Source organism: Aspergillus sclerotioniger (assembly GCF_003184525.1).
Source record: "Aspergillus sclerotioniger CBS 115572 chromosome Unknown BO94scaffold_22, whole genome shotgun sequence".
Classification (NCBI taxonomy): Eukaryota; Fungi; Ascomycota; class Eurotiomycetes; order Eurotiales; family Aspergillaceae; genus Aspergillus; species Aspergillus sclerotioniger.
In genome coordinates, this window is record NW_020291012.1 from 544,608 (window position 1) to 558,963 (window position 14,356).

General features: G+C 52.0%; 5 protein-coding genes across 5 annotated transcripts; 3 read left to right on the plus strand and 2 right to left on the minus strand.

The window, feature by feature from the left end:
* Nucleotides 1-2,399: 2,399 nt before the first annotated feature.
* BO94DRAFT_587876 (uncharacterized protein) lies at nucleotides 2,400-2,798 on the plus strand (the record flags this gene model as incomplete). The annotated part of the gene is made up of 1 exon (XM_025615860.1): nucleotides 2,400-2,798. One exon carries the CDS (start codon nucleotides 2,400-2,402, stop codon nucleotides 2,796-2,798), a length of 399 nt encoding a protein of 132 aa, XP_025465285.1.
* Nucleotides 2,799-2,959: 161 nt separating this feature from the next.
* On the minus strand, nucleotides 2,960-4,421 carry BO94DRAFT_587877 (putative cytochrome P450; the record flags this gene model as incomplete). Its single annotated transcript, XM_025615861.1, has 2 exons — nucleotides 2,960-4,248; nucleotides 4,313-4,421. The coding sequence occupies 2 exons, from the start codon at nucleotides 4,419-4,421 to the stop codon at nucleotides 2,960-2,962; spliced, it is 1,398 nt and encodes a 465-aa protein (XP_025465286.1).
* Nucleotides 4,422-5,893: 1,472 nt separating this feature from the next.
* BO94DRAFT_161323 (uncharacterized protein) lies at nucleotides 5,894-7,491 on the minus strand. Its single transcript, XM_025605867.1, has 2 exons — nucleotides 6,425-7,491; nucleotides 5,894-6,364 (listed from the first exon to the last, which is right to left on the minus strand). Exons 1-2 carry the CDS (start codon nucleotides 7,392-7,394, stop codon nucleotides 5,934-5,936), a joined length of 1,401 nt encoding a protein of 466 aa, XP_025465287.1. The 5' UTR covers nucleotides 7,395-7,491; the 3' UTR covers nucleotides 5,894-5,933.
* Nucleotides 7,492-9,982: 2,491 nt separating this feature from the next.
* BO94DRAFT_558508 (MFS general substrate transporter) lies at nucleotides 9,983-11,398 on the plus strand (the record flags this gene model as incomplete). Its single annotated transcript, XM_025614013.1, has 3 exons — nucleotides 9,983-10,286; nucleotides 10,332-10,424; nucleotides 10,473-11,398. 3 exons carry the CDS (start codon nucleotides 9,983-9,985, stop codon nucleotides 11,396-11,398), a joined length of 1,323 nt encoding a protein of 440 aa, XP_025465288.1.
* A 148-nt stretch (nucleotides 11,399-11,546) lies between these two features.
* On the plus strand, nucleotides 11,547-14,236 carry BO94DRAFT_537307 (anaphase promoting complex subunit CDC16). The gene is made up of 2 exons (XM_025612237.1): nucleotides 11,547-11,878; nucleotides 11,933-14,236. Exons 1-2 carry the CDS (start codon nucleotides 11,782-11,784, stop codon nucleotides 14,098-14,100), a joined length of 2,265 nt encoding a protein of 754 aa, XP_025465289.1. The 5' UTR covers nucleotides 11,547-11,781; the 3' UTR covers nucleotides 14,101-14,236.
* The last annotated feature ends 120 nt before the right edge of the window (nucleotides 14,237-14,356 follow it).

The window sequence follows — 14,356 nt, forward strand, 5'->3', positions numbered from 1 at the left end:
CCATTTGGATTGGCTGTATCATTCAAAAAAATTGATTAGATTCCATAATGTCGATCGGATTGAGAATTTGTCTGCCACGTTCGCTTTGGCCGAAGGAAGCAGTCACATCATACGTCATTGCACCTTCCATATTATACAAGACCTGATATCCAGTATTGACACCAAGGGATCCAAGCGATGCTACCTAAAGCCTGAGCTTAGAGAGAGGTATTACCATGCCTCAAAAACAGCGGTCATCTCTGTTCGCAATCTACCTCTTGGGGTATTGGCATGCTACCGATCGCTAAAGCTGCTCATATGAGGCCGGGTCGCTCAGGGCCCGAATATATCGCACGGGCAACAACATGCCATGCGAACATAGTGTCGATTAAGTGGATTGCAGGCCTATTGTAACACTCCTCCATCGAACTTCGCTGGTGTACATTGATTCTATGAAAAGAATGAGTAGGTGACAGAAGCTGCCGATCCAGGCTCAGTATTCGGAAGTGGGTCCCAATAGGGTGGTTTCTTTATGTCTTCCATATACATACGCAATGCAGTTTTACTTCCTTCAAATGGATGTACCTTGACCCGATCTACATTTGACATGGTCGTTGCAAGCGCTCACTCATAATTTGCAGGAGTGTGTCCTGGAATACGCCCTTCACCTCAAGTCGATATCTCAGTCCCAGTAATGGGGGATGTTGGTTACGTTCCACCTTTCTGCTTATGAGGATTCGATACTAGATACTAAGGTGAATTGTGTTCCGTGAAGTAGGCGCCAGCATGCGGGTCACCTCATGTCTAATCCAAGGTGACCGGCTGGTGGCCTATGCTGTATGCATCAATATGGTCTGGATCTTTCATATAGCTTTCGTGCCTTTGCTGCGCTGGTGAGTCCCACCACATCGACGTGTGCTATCAACGCTGAAGAACTGCCGGTCAGTTTAGCTAGGCGAGCAACTTTTATCAAGACCTACTATTCAGACAGTACTACCAAACATTGGGATTGGAAATTACCAACACAGCTAGGTGAGCCTTCTTGTGGCAAGAACAGAGGCGCCTGCAATGGGGGAACTGCCCTAATCGGCTGAGATACATAGGTCGAACAGTGATCGGGATAGATCTGCAAAATCTATGAATAACACATCGGGGTGGCGAGAAAGCTGATATATAGGATCTGGAGCTTCCTTACCTGCAGGACGTGGCGACCTTACACTGCGCCTAAGCTCTCCAAGGGGGTGTGAGCCTATGAATATCCAAAGTTTCCCAGCTTCCTATCCTATCATCGGCTGCAGTGATAGTCAGTGTGTCACGGTAGATCGAATGTCGAGTGGGATATCGATGCAATGATAATCTAAAGTGCTACGCGCTTGTTAGACAGGAGCAACACCATAAATGATGAAACGAACGTTGCAGAACCACAGCAGACGCTACTACAATCCCCGGCGCCCAAGGGCCAACGTAGCGCAAACTTTCTTCACGATCCAGATTCTCTATCATCTATGATGCTGTGTCAAGCGTTGTACTGGGACGCAGAAGATCGAAGCCCATCCAACGAACGCTTAGCGCGTCTGGATTAATTGTATGGCTCGACCTACGCCTGTGCCTTTGCTGCAAAAAGCCTAGGTTCTAATTCAAGTAACGTCTTACCAACTACTTACTTCCATACGTACGGATTTCGAATTATTGCATACGATGCATGTATATAGCTGTAGCTTACCCCCAGTAACAGCCCAAGACAACCCGACTACCTACCCAGATCATGTCATCAATCCAATCCATATCCTGATAATTCTGACAAATACCGTTATCTGATCTTCACGATATAAAGGAACATTGCTGAGAATTCCGCCAAATCCCTCAACCTCAAAACACATGACTCAACGCAAAACACCACACATATATAGGAAGAAGTCGATAACGTAGTAATCCCCCGATTAGATAGATATAAAATTGCAAACGATCAGCCAGTTTCCCTGCAATTCACATCACTGTCCTCTTTATGTAATTGTCTACCTACATTTGGAGGTAGTTACCGACCAGCCTTCCATTTTAATCAACCTTCTTTTATTGATACTTCCTATACTCGAAACCTTGTTTACGAGAAGTTACTTCACAAAGCCTCTATTAGATACAAAGAGTCGATAATTGATACGGAGCCCCTAAACTTAAAGACTAGAAAGTAGTGCTATATAAACTTGTATCTCCTCCCTTACTCACTCACTCACTCACTCCATCATACTTTTTACTTATCCAGCATCACCCACTCACTAACCACATTGAACAAAGCATCCCAACATCCTCTCTACAATCTCTCCACTAACTAACTACTTACTACCAAGCAAACCATATCCTGTCCTGGTTCCAACACACACACACACAACCCACCCAAACCCTGCTCCCAACTCACCAACACAATGATCCTCGAAACCACAAAAGCCCTCGTCTACAGCCTAGCACTCCTATCACATGACTTCCTCTCCCAGGTGGCCCTAGATCTAAAGAAACACATAGAACAGAGCAGTGACCAATACCACTGCAAGCCCCCTACCACAGGACGGCGGGCGTTGTACTGGACGAAGAAATCCGGGTTCGCTTTTGCGAGGCTCGGACTGTTGATGTTGATGTTTGTGTGGTTGGCCTTGAATCTGGCTGGGGGGTTGTTTCTTCTAGCGTGGGAGATGTTGAGGGATTGGATTACTTTGATTCTGGTGGTGAAGTTGTTGTTTTGGGAGAGGTGGGAGTGGGAGGCAGTGAGGGAGATGGTGAGGGATTCGATGAGGTGGGTTATGGATGGGGGCAAGGTTTGGGTTTAGTTTTGGGTTGGGAATGGTTATAGATAGTTCTTATGATGAGTGGCATGGGTGGTATGGCAGTATGGTATTAACGTCCGTGGCATACATTACAAATAAACGCACAATCTGGATATCATAGGCATATGTGGGACGTAAAGCAAGTAGGAACGGGGTGTCAATGATCAGCCAACTCGAGGTCGGGGCCCGGTGATGGCAAAGAAGTCCAAGGGCTTGACGGTGAATGCGCCGTTGTAGTTGTTGCCGGCACCGTCGGTGACATAGCTCTTATCGGCCAGGTCGAACTCCACGTCCTTCATGATGCTGATGAGCGTGAAGAGAGACCACTCCCAGGCGTACCGTTTTCCGATGCAGTCGCGCTTGCCGTTGCCGAAGCCCTTCTTTACGGCAGACGGTAGCCGGTCGTATTTATCACCGAGCATGCGCTCTGGCTTGAACGCGTCAGGGTCTTCGAATACGGCGGGGTCGCGGTTTACGCCGTACAGGACTGCGATGAGGGGTTTGTCGCGGGGAACCTCGTACTCGCCGCCCGCGAGGAGCACTGGGCCCTCGTTTGAAGGGATAGGCTCACGGTTGAAGCCCGGGGCAGGAGCGGCAAGTCGCATGGTTTCTTGGAGGATGGCAGTGCAGTAAGGGAGGGCGGCGATGTGCTCGTACTCAATCTTCGCGCCGGGGCCGCCGACAATGGCGTCGATTTCCTCCCGGGCGCGGGCAATCACCTGAGGGTTCTTCATGAGGTAGTACAGACCGAAAGCAACGAGATTGGGGGCCGTAGCGCTGCCGATAAACACGTTGATGATCTCGTCGATCATCTGCTCCTCGTTCAATCCTAAACCGGTCTGCGGGTCTTTGCCCTCCATGATCGCATAGAGCATGTCCTTCTTGGCGGACGGGTTGGCGCGCCGATGTTCGATGCAGCCGGCAGAGTAGTCGCGCAGGGTTTTGTTATAAGCATCGAATTTGCGCTGGTAGAGGAGCCAGTTGATGATTTTAAGCCGGGACGATCGCCGGACGGCCTCGGTAGTGGCGGCCTCCATAGCTTTGATGAGAGACGGCTCCGGCCCTTCCAAGCAGTGCAGGCGCTGGTCGAAGAAGCAGAGCATGTTGGCAGCATGGTTGAGGCGGTCCAGATCGTTGGTGACGCTGATGCGCTGGCGAGGACCTGCGGTCCATTTCTTGATCAGATCTGTCGACACCTCCCGCATATCCGTGAAGACCTGCTCAACAGCCTCCCATGAGACCAGCGGCGCCATTATCCGGTGAGCGACTCCCCAACTCTCCATTTCATCGTGTTTCGCAGTAAATAAGCTGGAGTGAACTGCTTGGCGGATTTCAATAATGGGACCGGTCACGCATTTCCGAAAACGTGTCTCGTCGCATATTTCCTCCAAAAGGGCAGCGCCTGTGACCAATACAATGTCATTGCCTAGGATAGTGACCTTGCAGATGGGACCTGAGAGGCGGAGAGAACCCACGTCAGCTAGAGCACTGGGTATGGAAATTGCATGAAAACTCACGGTATTTCGCTGCAAGCTTATTGAACGAGTTCCAAGGGTTTGAGGTATTCACGTCGCGCACATTACCGAGGAGGAAGACCCCCGGGGGCTTGGGAATCGGCGACGACATTATTGATGGTTTGAGGCAGAGAAATCCGAGAAAAAGAGCAAGCAGAGGCGAGGACGACGGGCTACCTTATAAGCCAGCCCACTATTCTCCACGCGATTTCTCGCTCCTGCAGCATGTCGTCTTGCCCGTGCAACCTCCATTGAGGCGGCCGCTATTGTGAATGGTCCTGGGCAAATGTGTGGCTGCAGATCTCAGCTGAGCTGAATCTCGCCGAAGCGCACGATGATCCCTTCGATAGTTGGCTGGTCGCTCCCTTGGGAGCTCCACCGGCGGGATCCCAGTGGTCCAGACGTCGCAGACGAAGAGCCGATCGGCGCACAGATCATGGTTCGTGGGGAAAGCGAGAGCTTCCTTGCTTGACGCGACGGGAGGAATGCCACTCACGGTGGATCAATTGTCAGCGACGCTGGCACAAGGGTAAAGTCAAAACCAGATACTGAGATAACAGACTGTGGTGTACTGAGCATAGTACTAGCTAGGTAAAATTATCGTGAAGAACCAATCAAGTCAGGAAATATAATCTCCAGAGTGGGAAGGAGAATCCGCCGAAGAGGACGGATGGGTGTTGTTTACTCTACTTGCTAGCGATGGTTTGGTCAGGTTTGTCTTTGGTGCCGTCCCGAGGGGTCCATCCGATCCCCACTTCTCTTACCTCTTCATCTTTCTCTCTCTTCGTCCTTCCACGACCAAAAGTCTCGTACTGTAAACCCCCTGTGTATGGTGGCGTCGACTGTTAACGAGCAGAAAACAAGAATTCATGTTGCACAAGCCGTCTGACCAGCGAATCAGATCATCCCAAAATGATTTATTCCAGCCATCGATCCCTCCTCCAGATGACCCGGTCCAGCACTTTAGTCTCGTGGGTTTCTGCAGAGACCCAGTTTAAGGGTGAGCTGGGACTAGCCGAGTCAACCCCAAGCCAATCTCTGCAGACCTGACAAATCGCATCGCAGAAGACTAAAGCTGGTGGTTGGGACCCCCTTCCAAGGTTTGAGGTGTGTCACTTTCCCCGCCCGAAGGAGATTAACAATCCTCTTCCTTGCCAGCATACGAACTCGAACTACTCCGTACTGCAGTCTCCCTTGAGATGACTTGGCAATGTTACCTCTGGCGCTCAGCCAGTTGCTGGTGCATTACTATTGTGACATGTCCTAAGGGAGAGCTCGAGGAGCTCACCGATCACGTCTGCAAAGTACAAGGTGATGCGGGGATCGGCACCATGACATACCAGTCGCATGGTCGCAACTTGACAGCAGCCATACAGGGCTACAAACATTCCAATCCACCATTCAGTGCTTCTTCCACACACACGTCTGGGTATTGTCAACAACACTATAATCATATATCACATCTATCGATCAAAAATGGCATCCGCCCAATGGTATCTCAAAATAAAGTGCCGCCATGCAAGGGTCTATACAATGTCGAATGAACCTGTTCTGCTGACTCCTTCAAACTCCGTAATCCAAAATGATTAGCCTATGCGCAGAGAATCCCATGATGCCGACCGTGTTACAAGTGAGTCGACCTCAGCGTGTCGAAATCGAACATCAACCGGCTATCCATCAAGAGGAACGACTCGTATCGGAGACCTCGTTCGCGCCGATACACTTCCGACCACACAGGGACACTGCTGTTCCAGACGCTACCATATCCCTCAAAAAGCATGCGCCAGTAGCAGGCCTCTGCCGCTTTGGTCAAGTACCGATCCCGGAATGTTCGGACGCTGTTGTTGGCAATCCGCTCGGCAAGACTTGTATCGGCCAGCAGAGGTTCCAGCTTGTCGGATAAGTCGCTGAAATCCCGTTCAACCTCGACGTAGTTCTGTTGAGGACCGCTCGGTACGAGAAGGTAGTGATGGTGTTGGATGTACTGCAGCCGATGCGCCACAATAACTGAGTTGCATGCCTGCCGGTATTTTAGGGATGCGGAATAGGAACGACCTGCATCACACGCTCCAGAGTCAGGGGAGTCTCGCAATAACGGCACGCGAGAATACTTACCTTCCACATGCGCAATGAACATGAACTGGCAATGATTCTCCATGCGTATTATATTTGTCCGCTGGCCCCAGTCGACCTGTTTCACGTCGCCCCACGGCTGGTCTCGAGCAACTTCCATCAATGCGCGGCGCAGCTTGGGGGCAAAGCTAGGTTTTCCTCGCCAGACCAGCTGCTGTTTCTTCTGTGACCAGGGGACATCCGTGCGTTTGATACGTTCGACAACCTGGTCATATGGCCCGAGTGAATTATGGGCGTTCTCCCAAGCCCAGAACCCGAAATCAGGCATGAGCCAGACCGCCTCCTCAGTCGCAGACCGTGCAAGGGCCCAGATGGGGTGGTCAGAGTTGGTCACATCCTCGACCTTGTCCTCCACCGAGAAGATGAATTCTATGTCTTGTCGCGCGGCACGATTGGCATCTGCAACCAGTGCCCGGTGAATTGCGCCCAGCACGGCTACAATCTTTCGTCGGTGATCTTCGCCCTTTGACCGCGCCGCAACCACATGAAGCTCGCCGCCGTGGATGAATGCTCGAACCATGCCATACCTTAGGGGAATCTCGTCCAAGTCCTCTATAGAAAGTGCCCCGTGCATTTTCCAAAAGGCTGCGGCGCGAAGAATATCTTCAAATAGGCCAGGGAATGCGGCCACGCATTGGGCTCGGCCAAGGCCTTCGTTACTACCATCTCGAGCAGATTGAAACTCCCATATAGGTGCTGGAGTGAGCTGTTGGGCCAGGCCCGGGTGCGAACACGTCAGGCAGCTCGAGCACTGGAAGGTAGTGGAAGACTGACATGCACAGTGACCGGCGGGGATCAACTGTGTCAACAGAGGGTGGATGTAATCGCGATCTGAATTGACACCATACCAGATGAGGATGATACAAGCAAAAATGAACAAGCCTGTGATATAGAACAGACAGAGAAAATAGCCCTGGCGTAGGCGCCAACGTGAGCAACCGGAGAGTGTCATCGCGAATGGGCAGAAGAGGAAAGCCTGACCTCTAGCCCTGGGAGAATTGATCGCATTGTAAGGGCAGTCTCATCCAGGCCAAGGGGAAGAGGTGGGGAGAGTGAAGAGCACGGGGCGTTATTCCCAGCGTCCATCATGCGCGTATTATAATGGCGATCCAGCCAGGGGAGTGTCGACCCTGAAAGGGGCCGTGTATGGGGAAGGCAAGCATGACGACCTATCTGATGTGTAGAACAGAGGAGCAACATCAACATATGACGCGGCAATGGCTGCGCCCTGGTTGTACCATGTTAGCAGCTGAAACAGCCGTCGCTGGTCGATCTTTCCCCGGTCGGCCGGCGGCACCAACTGCCCAGCCTGATGTTATTGGCCGGTTGTCCATTGGCAGCTCTTTGTGTTGATGTCGAGATTCTATAAATTGCCATCTGACCTATGCGACTCCAATGCCGAGAACGGCATACCCCAGTATCTCGTCTACTACGGGAAACTGTTCTGCCTGATTGCAGGATGTCCAGAGCATTCGGAGACAACTTCTGAACAGATGGATCGTACGGAATAGACTCAGCCCGAATCCTGCCCCAGTCCCACCTGAGGCGGTGCTGGTCTCAACCGCGCTGCCGTCTCGGATGATCGCGATGATCGGGGCGGGATGACCTCGACTGGAGCCTGCATCTTCGGCATCGCCCCTCCTGTTGAGTGTCAGAACACCAGCTCCTGTCATATCTCCTTAATATTGCAGCAAACACGGTTAATCATCGCGTTGCCTCTCGTGCAAGTCATCAATGATATGCTGCATGATTGCCCCCACCTCAACGGTTAGAGCCATGTTGGAACCAACGAGGCTCGTCTGCTGGGCCGCACCCATGAACTGCCAGCTGTCTTGTACTACTGTGTCGGTGGCAGTTCCAAACATACGATATGCTGGGTTTGGAGAGACAATTGAGCCCTGGCAATTTCTCTGCGGGACTCAGACGATGCACAGTTTACAAGGAGCGCCTTGTGCATGCAAGAGTGATTGCGCATGATGCTCGCTTCTGTATACTAAGTCGAGCTGACGTAACGACCCCTCGTCGATTAATCTTCCATCCAATGAGTTAGAGACGAAAAATGACACTCGGGCCCGTCCCTGTGGGTCGCTTTACTCTGCGGCCGAGGGCTGAGTATGGCCCTTTTATCTATATAGTGGGATAACCTTCTATGTGTACTAATAACCAACCTTGTCTATCCAGGTTCACTGATGAACGCTACATTAGCAGCGACAGCAGTCAATTAGCTAACATCAGGGCTCTAACATCAGGAGCAGAGTCTATTTATGGATGATCAGCCAGGCTTTCAAAGCCGCAGTCACATCCACAGGCTTGACGTTCAGCAGGTTACGCCTTCCATATGATGTTGTGCATGGCAAGGACAACTATGGAACTGAAGCTATAAAGATACTATGATCTTCTCCACCATCCCCAGTTCTGTATCCTCGCACACTTGGAATGCCGTTTTGGTATTCGTTTGCCTAGCAACAGCATCCAATTGAACTATACCTTCGCACACCATGGAACACTTTGTTGGTTGATGATATCGCCATAACCGATACGCTTAACACATACCCCCTAGTCCCCTAGGACCTACTCAACCCCTTTTTGTGGGGTAATACTATACTAATGATAAACATTGGTCAAGGCTTTGCACTACCTAGTTGAAGAAGCCCCTAGAAAGCTCCCCGAGACGCCACGCCTGTGCTTTACCTAATTAATTGCCTTCGACGTGGGGATGGCAGTTCCCGTGTGAAGAATAGGGGCTTTGAAGTGAAAATAATTGCTGATCTTATATCTTTCTGTGGGATTGCGATTGGCGTCGTCCCGAATGGGTTGAGACACGGTGGGGGCTTTTTTAGGGGGGGGGTTATCTGGGTAATTAGGTAGGTAGAGAAACCAAGGTAGCTTTTTTGATGGGCTTGTACTATGTAGTAGTTTGTATACTAGATCAGGTTCTATGTGATACTACTACTAGAGGGACGAGAGATGACTACAAGGCTGATCTGCAGCGTGCATATGCTAGCCGAGTGCAGCTACCTGCCTACCTAGGTAGTTAAGAGGTATTGCAGATTTACAGCCCCACGAATCTGGATCTGACGATGAGGGGGAGGCACGCACATTCAGATTTCTTCAAATGCAAGATCATGTGCTGATTTATGGAATTTCATGCAGAAACAAGCACTAGGACTCGGCAAGCTGAGCCATCTGAAATTGCTTTTCATGGCCATCCTGATGGCTGTTGCGGCTCCACTGTAGATCTATGCGGATACAGGCACATTCCGCATGCTTGTTTCACTTCACTGTTGGCTGTAGTTTTGGATGTTGAATGATTTGACTGATAATGATCTGGTTGAGATGCAAATCATCGAAAATCAAGATTGCTGATGCAAGGGAAGTCTCTTCTGCGAGTAAGGCACGCTATAGTCCGCTGATCGCTCACACTATCGATATGCTGTGATCGCAACGTGGCGACCAAGATGTTGCGACCGGCGTTATTAGGGATTCGGTAAGCCCAGCTTGCTGAGTACCTTCACGCTCGTCTCTACAATGTCTGTCCCTATGGAGTCAACTGTTGAAGATAATGAGGTCTGCACCGTTGTCCCAGCAGCGACTGATGGCGAAAAGGGTGATTTCGCCGTCGACAACGCAGACCTCTCACCCTTCCCGGAGGGAGGATGGCGAGCCTGGTCGGTAGTTCTGGGTGCATGGTGTGCCATCTTCCCAACGATGGGAATAATGAACCTGACCGGGCTGTTGGAAGAGTGGCTGGCAGAGCATCAACTGCACGGTTTATCGAAAGCTTCCATCTCGTGGATCTTCAGCTTGTGGCTCTTCCTCTTCTATTTGGGTGGCATCCAGATTGGTACGTCTCTTTCGCGAGCTTAAATGTCTACTTACCTGGGACTAGGGCCCATCTTTGATGCCCATGGCCTCAAGTATACCCTGATCCCTGGATGCATCGGGATGACATTGTCGATGATGGTCTTTAGCGTTTCCCACGGTAAGGTTCGCACCTCAGGTCCAGTCGTCATTGACTGACAGTCAGTAGCATACTATCAGTTCATTCTGGGATTCAGCATCCTAGGGGGCCTTTCCGCATCAGCAGTATACACCCCCAGTGCCGTGTGCATCACGCACTGGTTCCTCAAAAGACGTGGTCTAGCCACTGGGATTGCAACCACGGGCGGTGGTGTTGGAGGAATCATCTTCACTAACGTCTTCGGTATCTTAAGCACTCGGATCGGGTTTCCCTGGACCATTCGCATCCTGGGATTCATGTTCATGGCCAGCCTTACGGCCAGCGTCGTGTTTCTCAGAGCACGTCTTCCACCTAGTCCATCAAGGGGTAGCAAAATAGACATCCGAGCGCTCAAAGAGCCTGTCTTCACTATGACATCCATCGCAGTTATTCTCGCCGAAATCGGTCTGATGATCGTCGTCACCTATTTTCCTTCCTATGCGCAGTCCCACGGCATCAAGGGCGCCCTCTCCTACCAGCTGATGACGATTGTGAGCGCAACATCTATTGTCGGCCGAGTCGTTCCCGGGATCTTAGCGGATCTATGGGGCCGCTTCAACGTCATGTTCGTAACCTGTGCTGCATGTACCATCCTCTCCTTTGGGCTGTGGTTCACCGCGGGCACCGACAAAGCTAGTATCCTGGTGTTCGCGGCACTGATCGGGTTTTGGAGCGGGCCAGCGATAAGTCTGACGCCAGTCTGTGTGGCTCAAATTTCCAGGACTGAGCATTATGGCAAGCGATATGGGACGACTGTTTCGTTGATGGGGGTCTGCTTGTTGGTATCTATTCCTGTGGCGGGGGAGATACTGAAGGGGCAGAACCGGGGACATGTGAACGAGACGGAGTATTCGGGATTGATTGTGTTTTGTGGAGTGGCGTATGCGGGGGCATGTCTGTTTCTGTTTGTAGCTAAAGGAGTCAGTGTAGGATGGCGAGTGACCAAGATATTCTAAGATATTGCAATAATGCAGCCAGCGATGGAAGTACCAAAGTCAAAGTAGTAAGCTCATCGGAAAGACGCACGGGCCCGAAACACGCGCTTTGTTCTGGCAAGCCACCGACCAGCTTCATTATTCTTCTTCCACTCCAATTCCCTGCCTCCTCCTCCTCGGACCTTCCCCGTCTGCAGCGGTAGATCCGTGCTTCAATTGACCCGTTCCTTTCCTAAGTACTACTTGACAGTCTCCGCTCCTGTTGGTCACCGTGACAGTTGCCTTGGTCGCTGAGGCCCGCGGTCTGTTTACCTCCGTCGCCCCTCCAACCCGCCCCATGCCTTTCAGTCTATGCGACCGTCCTGATCACCCCTCGCACTTGAACGTCCCTCATCTATTTCGCCATGGAGGAATTTCTGCGCTTCTGGCGTCAGGAGGCGCTGAATCGGGGCCAAAATGATGCGGCCATCTACGTCGGCGATAAAGTGTTCGCGCTGACCAGTAAGTGACTGTCATTGCTTTCTGATCAGTGTTAATCCCAGATGCTCTCTCTAGACAGTGATCAAGATGCCTTCTGGCTTGCACGAGTCCATTTCGCAAACAAGAATTACGCACACGCCCTGGCTCTGTTGTCGCGGAAAGATCTCATCACGAAAAGTACGTCCTGTCGCTATCTGGCCGCGCACTGTCACGTCATGCAGAACCAGTTCGACCTGGCACTCAAAATCCTGGGCGACCATAGTCCCACACATTTACTACGCAGCAGCAACAGCCGCCGCAAACTCCAACATCTCAATGGTCCCAGCCATGTCACCTTGCGGAATGGAAAGACGACGGCGTCGCGCGGCGATCGAGACGAGGCGCGGGAGCTCCAGAATGCCAGTAATATTCGTTTCGAGGCTTCAATGTGTTACTTGCGGGGGCTCTGCTTCGCAAAGCAGAATGCCTTTGACCGCGCCCGCGATTGCTACAAGGACGCCGTCCGCATCGATGTGCAGTGCTTCGAGGCGTTTGACCAGCTTATGAAGAACTCCCTAATGTCGCCGGCCGAGGAACTGGAATTCCTCGAGTCCCTAGACTTCGACTCCGTGTCCAGTCCCGATCCGTCGGTGGCGCAGGAAGCCGCCCATTTCACCAAAATGCTATACACCACCCGTCTGTCTAAATATTCCTCTCCGTCGATCCTCTCGGACGCCACCGAAACACTATCGACTCATTACAACCTCGCGGAGAACTCGGATATTCTCCTCTCACGCGCAGAAGCTCTATATACCCAATGCCGCTTTGCTGAAGCTTTAGAACTCACGTCATCGATCTTGTCCACCTCCCAGTCCGCAGTATCATCGCAAATGACACCTGCGCCCCATACGCCGGCTCTAAGCCACATCGGTCATCCGGCTGCCGTGTACCCCTTGCATTTGGCTTGTCTTTATGAGACGGGCGCCACGAATGCTCTCTTCCTTTTGTCCCATACGCTAGCGGACCATGCCCCGGAGGAGTCTTATACATACCTTGCTATTGGTGTTTACTACTTATCCGTCTCAAAGATCGCCGAGGCCCGGCGCTATTTCTCCAAAGCATCCCTCCTGGACCCGCATTCGGCGCCAGCATGGATTGGCTTTGCTCATACCTTTGCTGCCGAAGGAGAGCACGATCAAGCCATTGCGGCGTATAGCACTGCCGCTCGGCTTTTCCAGGGCAGTCATCTTCCACAGCTCTTCCTGGGAATGCAACATCTCGCACTGAACAATATGTCACTGGCACATGAATATCTGTCGGCCGCCTATACCATGTCGACTGGCACTGCGTCCAGCTCTGCTCCCTCGATCCGCGCCAATCCGTCGGAACTCACCTCCTTGGGTGGCGACCCGCTTGTCCTGAACGAGCTGGGAGTCGTTCTATATCACCAGAATCATCTCGAAGGGGCCGTCGAGTTGTTCCGCCAGTCTCTGAGTTTGGCTACGTCGCTGCAGTGTGAGCCCGGGGCCTGGGTCGCTACGCGAGCCAACTTAGGACATGCTCTGCGTCGGATTGGCCAGTTCCACGAGTCGCTGGAAGAATTCGACGAGTGCCTTCGTATCGGGGCTGCAGGGGCGAGCTTCGGATATAGCCCATTCCTCGGGGGCAGCGGCGGTAATGCCTCTGGCGTGGCCTCGTCGGGCGTCGGAGGGTATGAGGACCGCGGGCTGGTTGGCTCCCTGCACACTGCTCGTGGCCTGGTGTTGTTGGAGCTGGATCGCACCATGGAAGCGGTGACGGCCCTGCACGAGGCAGTGCGGGTTCTGGGAGCCAGTGGTGGCGGAGATGCTGCTGGCGGTGCTGGGATTGCTGGCACGCTCTTATCACGGGCACTGGAGATATGGGCTCTGGAGGGCCAGGAGGAGCCGGTGGTGCTGGAAGATTCTCGGACCACAGCGAGTCGCAGTTCAACGCGGTCCTCCAAGGGGAAGGGGCGGGTTTCGCGACGACGAGGCACTGCGGACGAGAGCTACGCTGAAGAGTGGACCGATGAGGTTGCCCATGTGGATAGTCAGACCACAGTCACGGAAGAGACTGCCGTGGATCGGGTGGAGATGGAACTAGACGATGAGGCGGATGGAATGCTCCGACAAGCAATGAGCCGGGTGCGCGGGGGGCGAAGCAAACGACAAGGTCTGACGGATGTGAGCGACACGGGACATAGCCGGGGATCGAGAATGCGAAGCAATGGGAGGCATAGTTGAGCGATTGGGACTTTGAAGCATAGCAACTGGGCGTTTGGATATACCCTTGGCCTGGCACGGTTATACATGATTCGGTTATAGCAGGCGTACATTGGAATCATTCCTAGACCAATATTATACCAGTATTATTCTGTGCCAGTATGATACCTCTAAATGAGACTGATTCATACCTTAATCTCCTGTCTTGATACTTATGCCTGCACTAAGTTACTCTTCACAAAGTGACTAAGCACAAGCACACCGATAAGCCTGATTC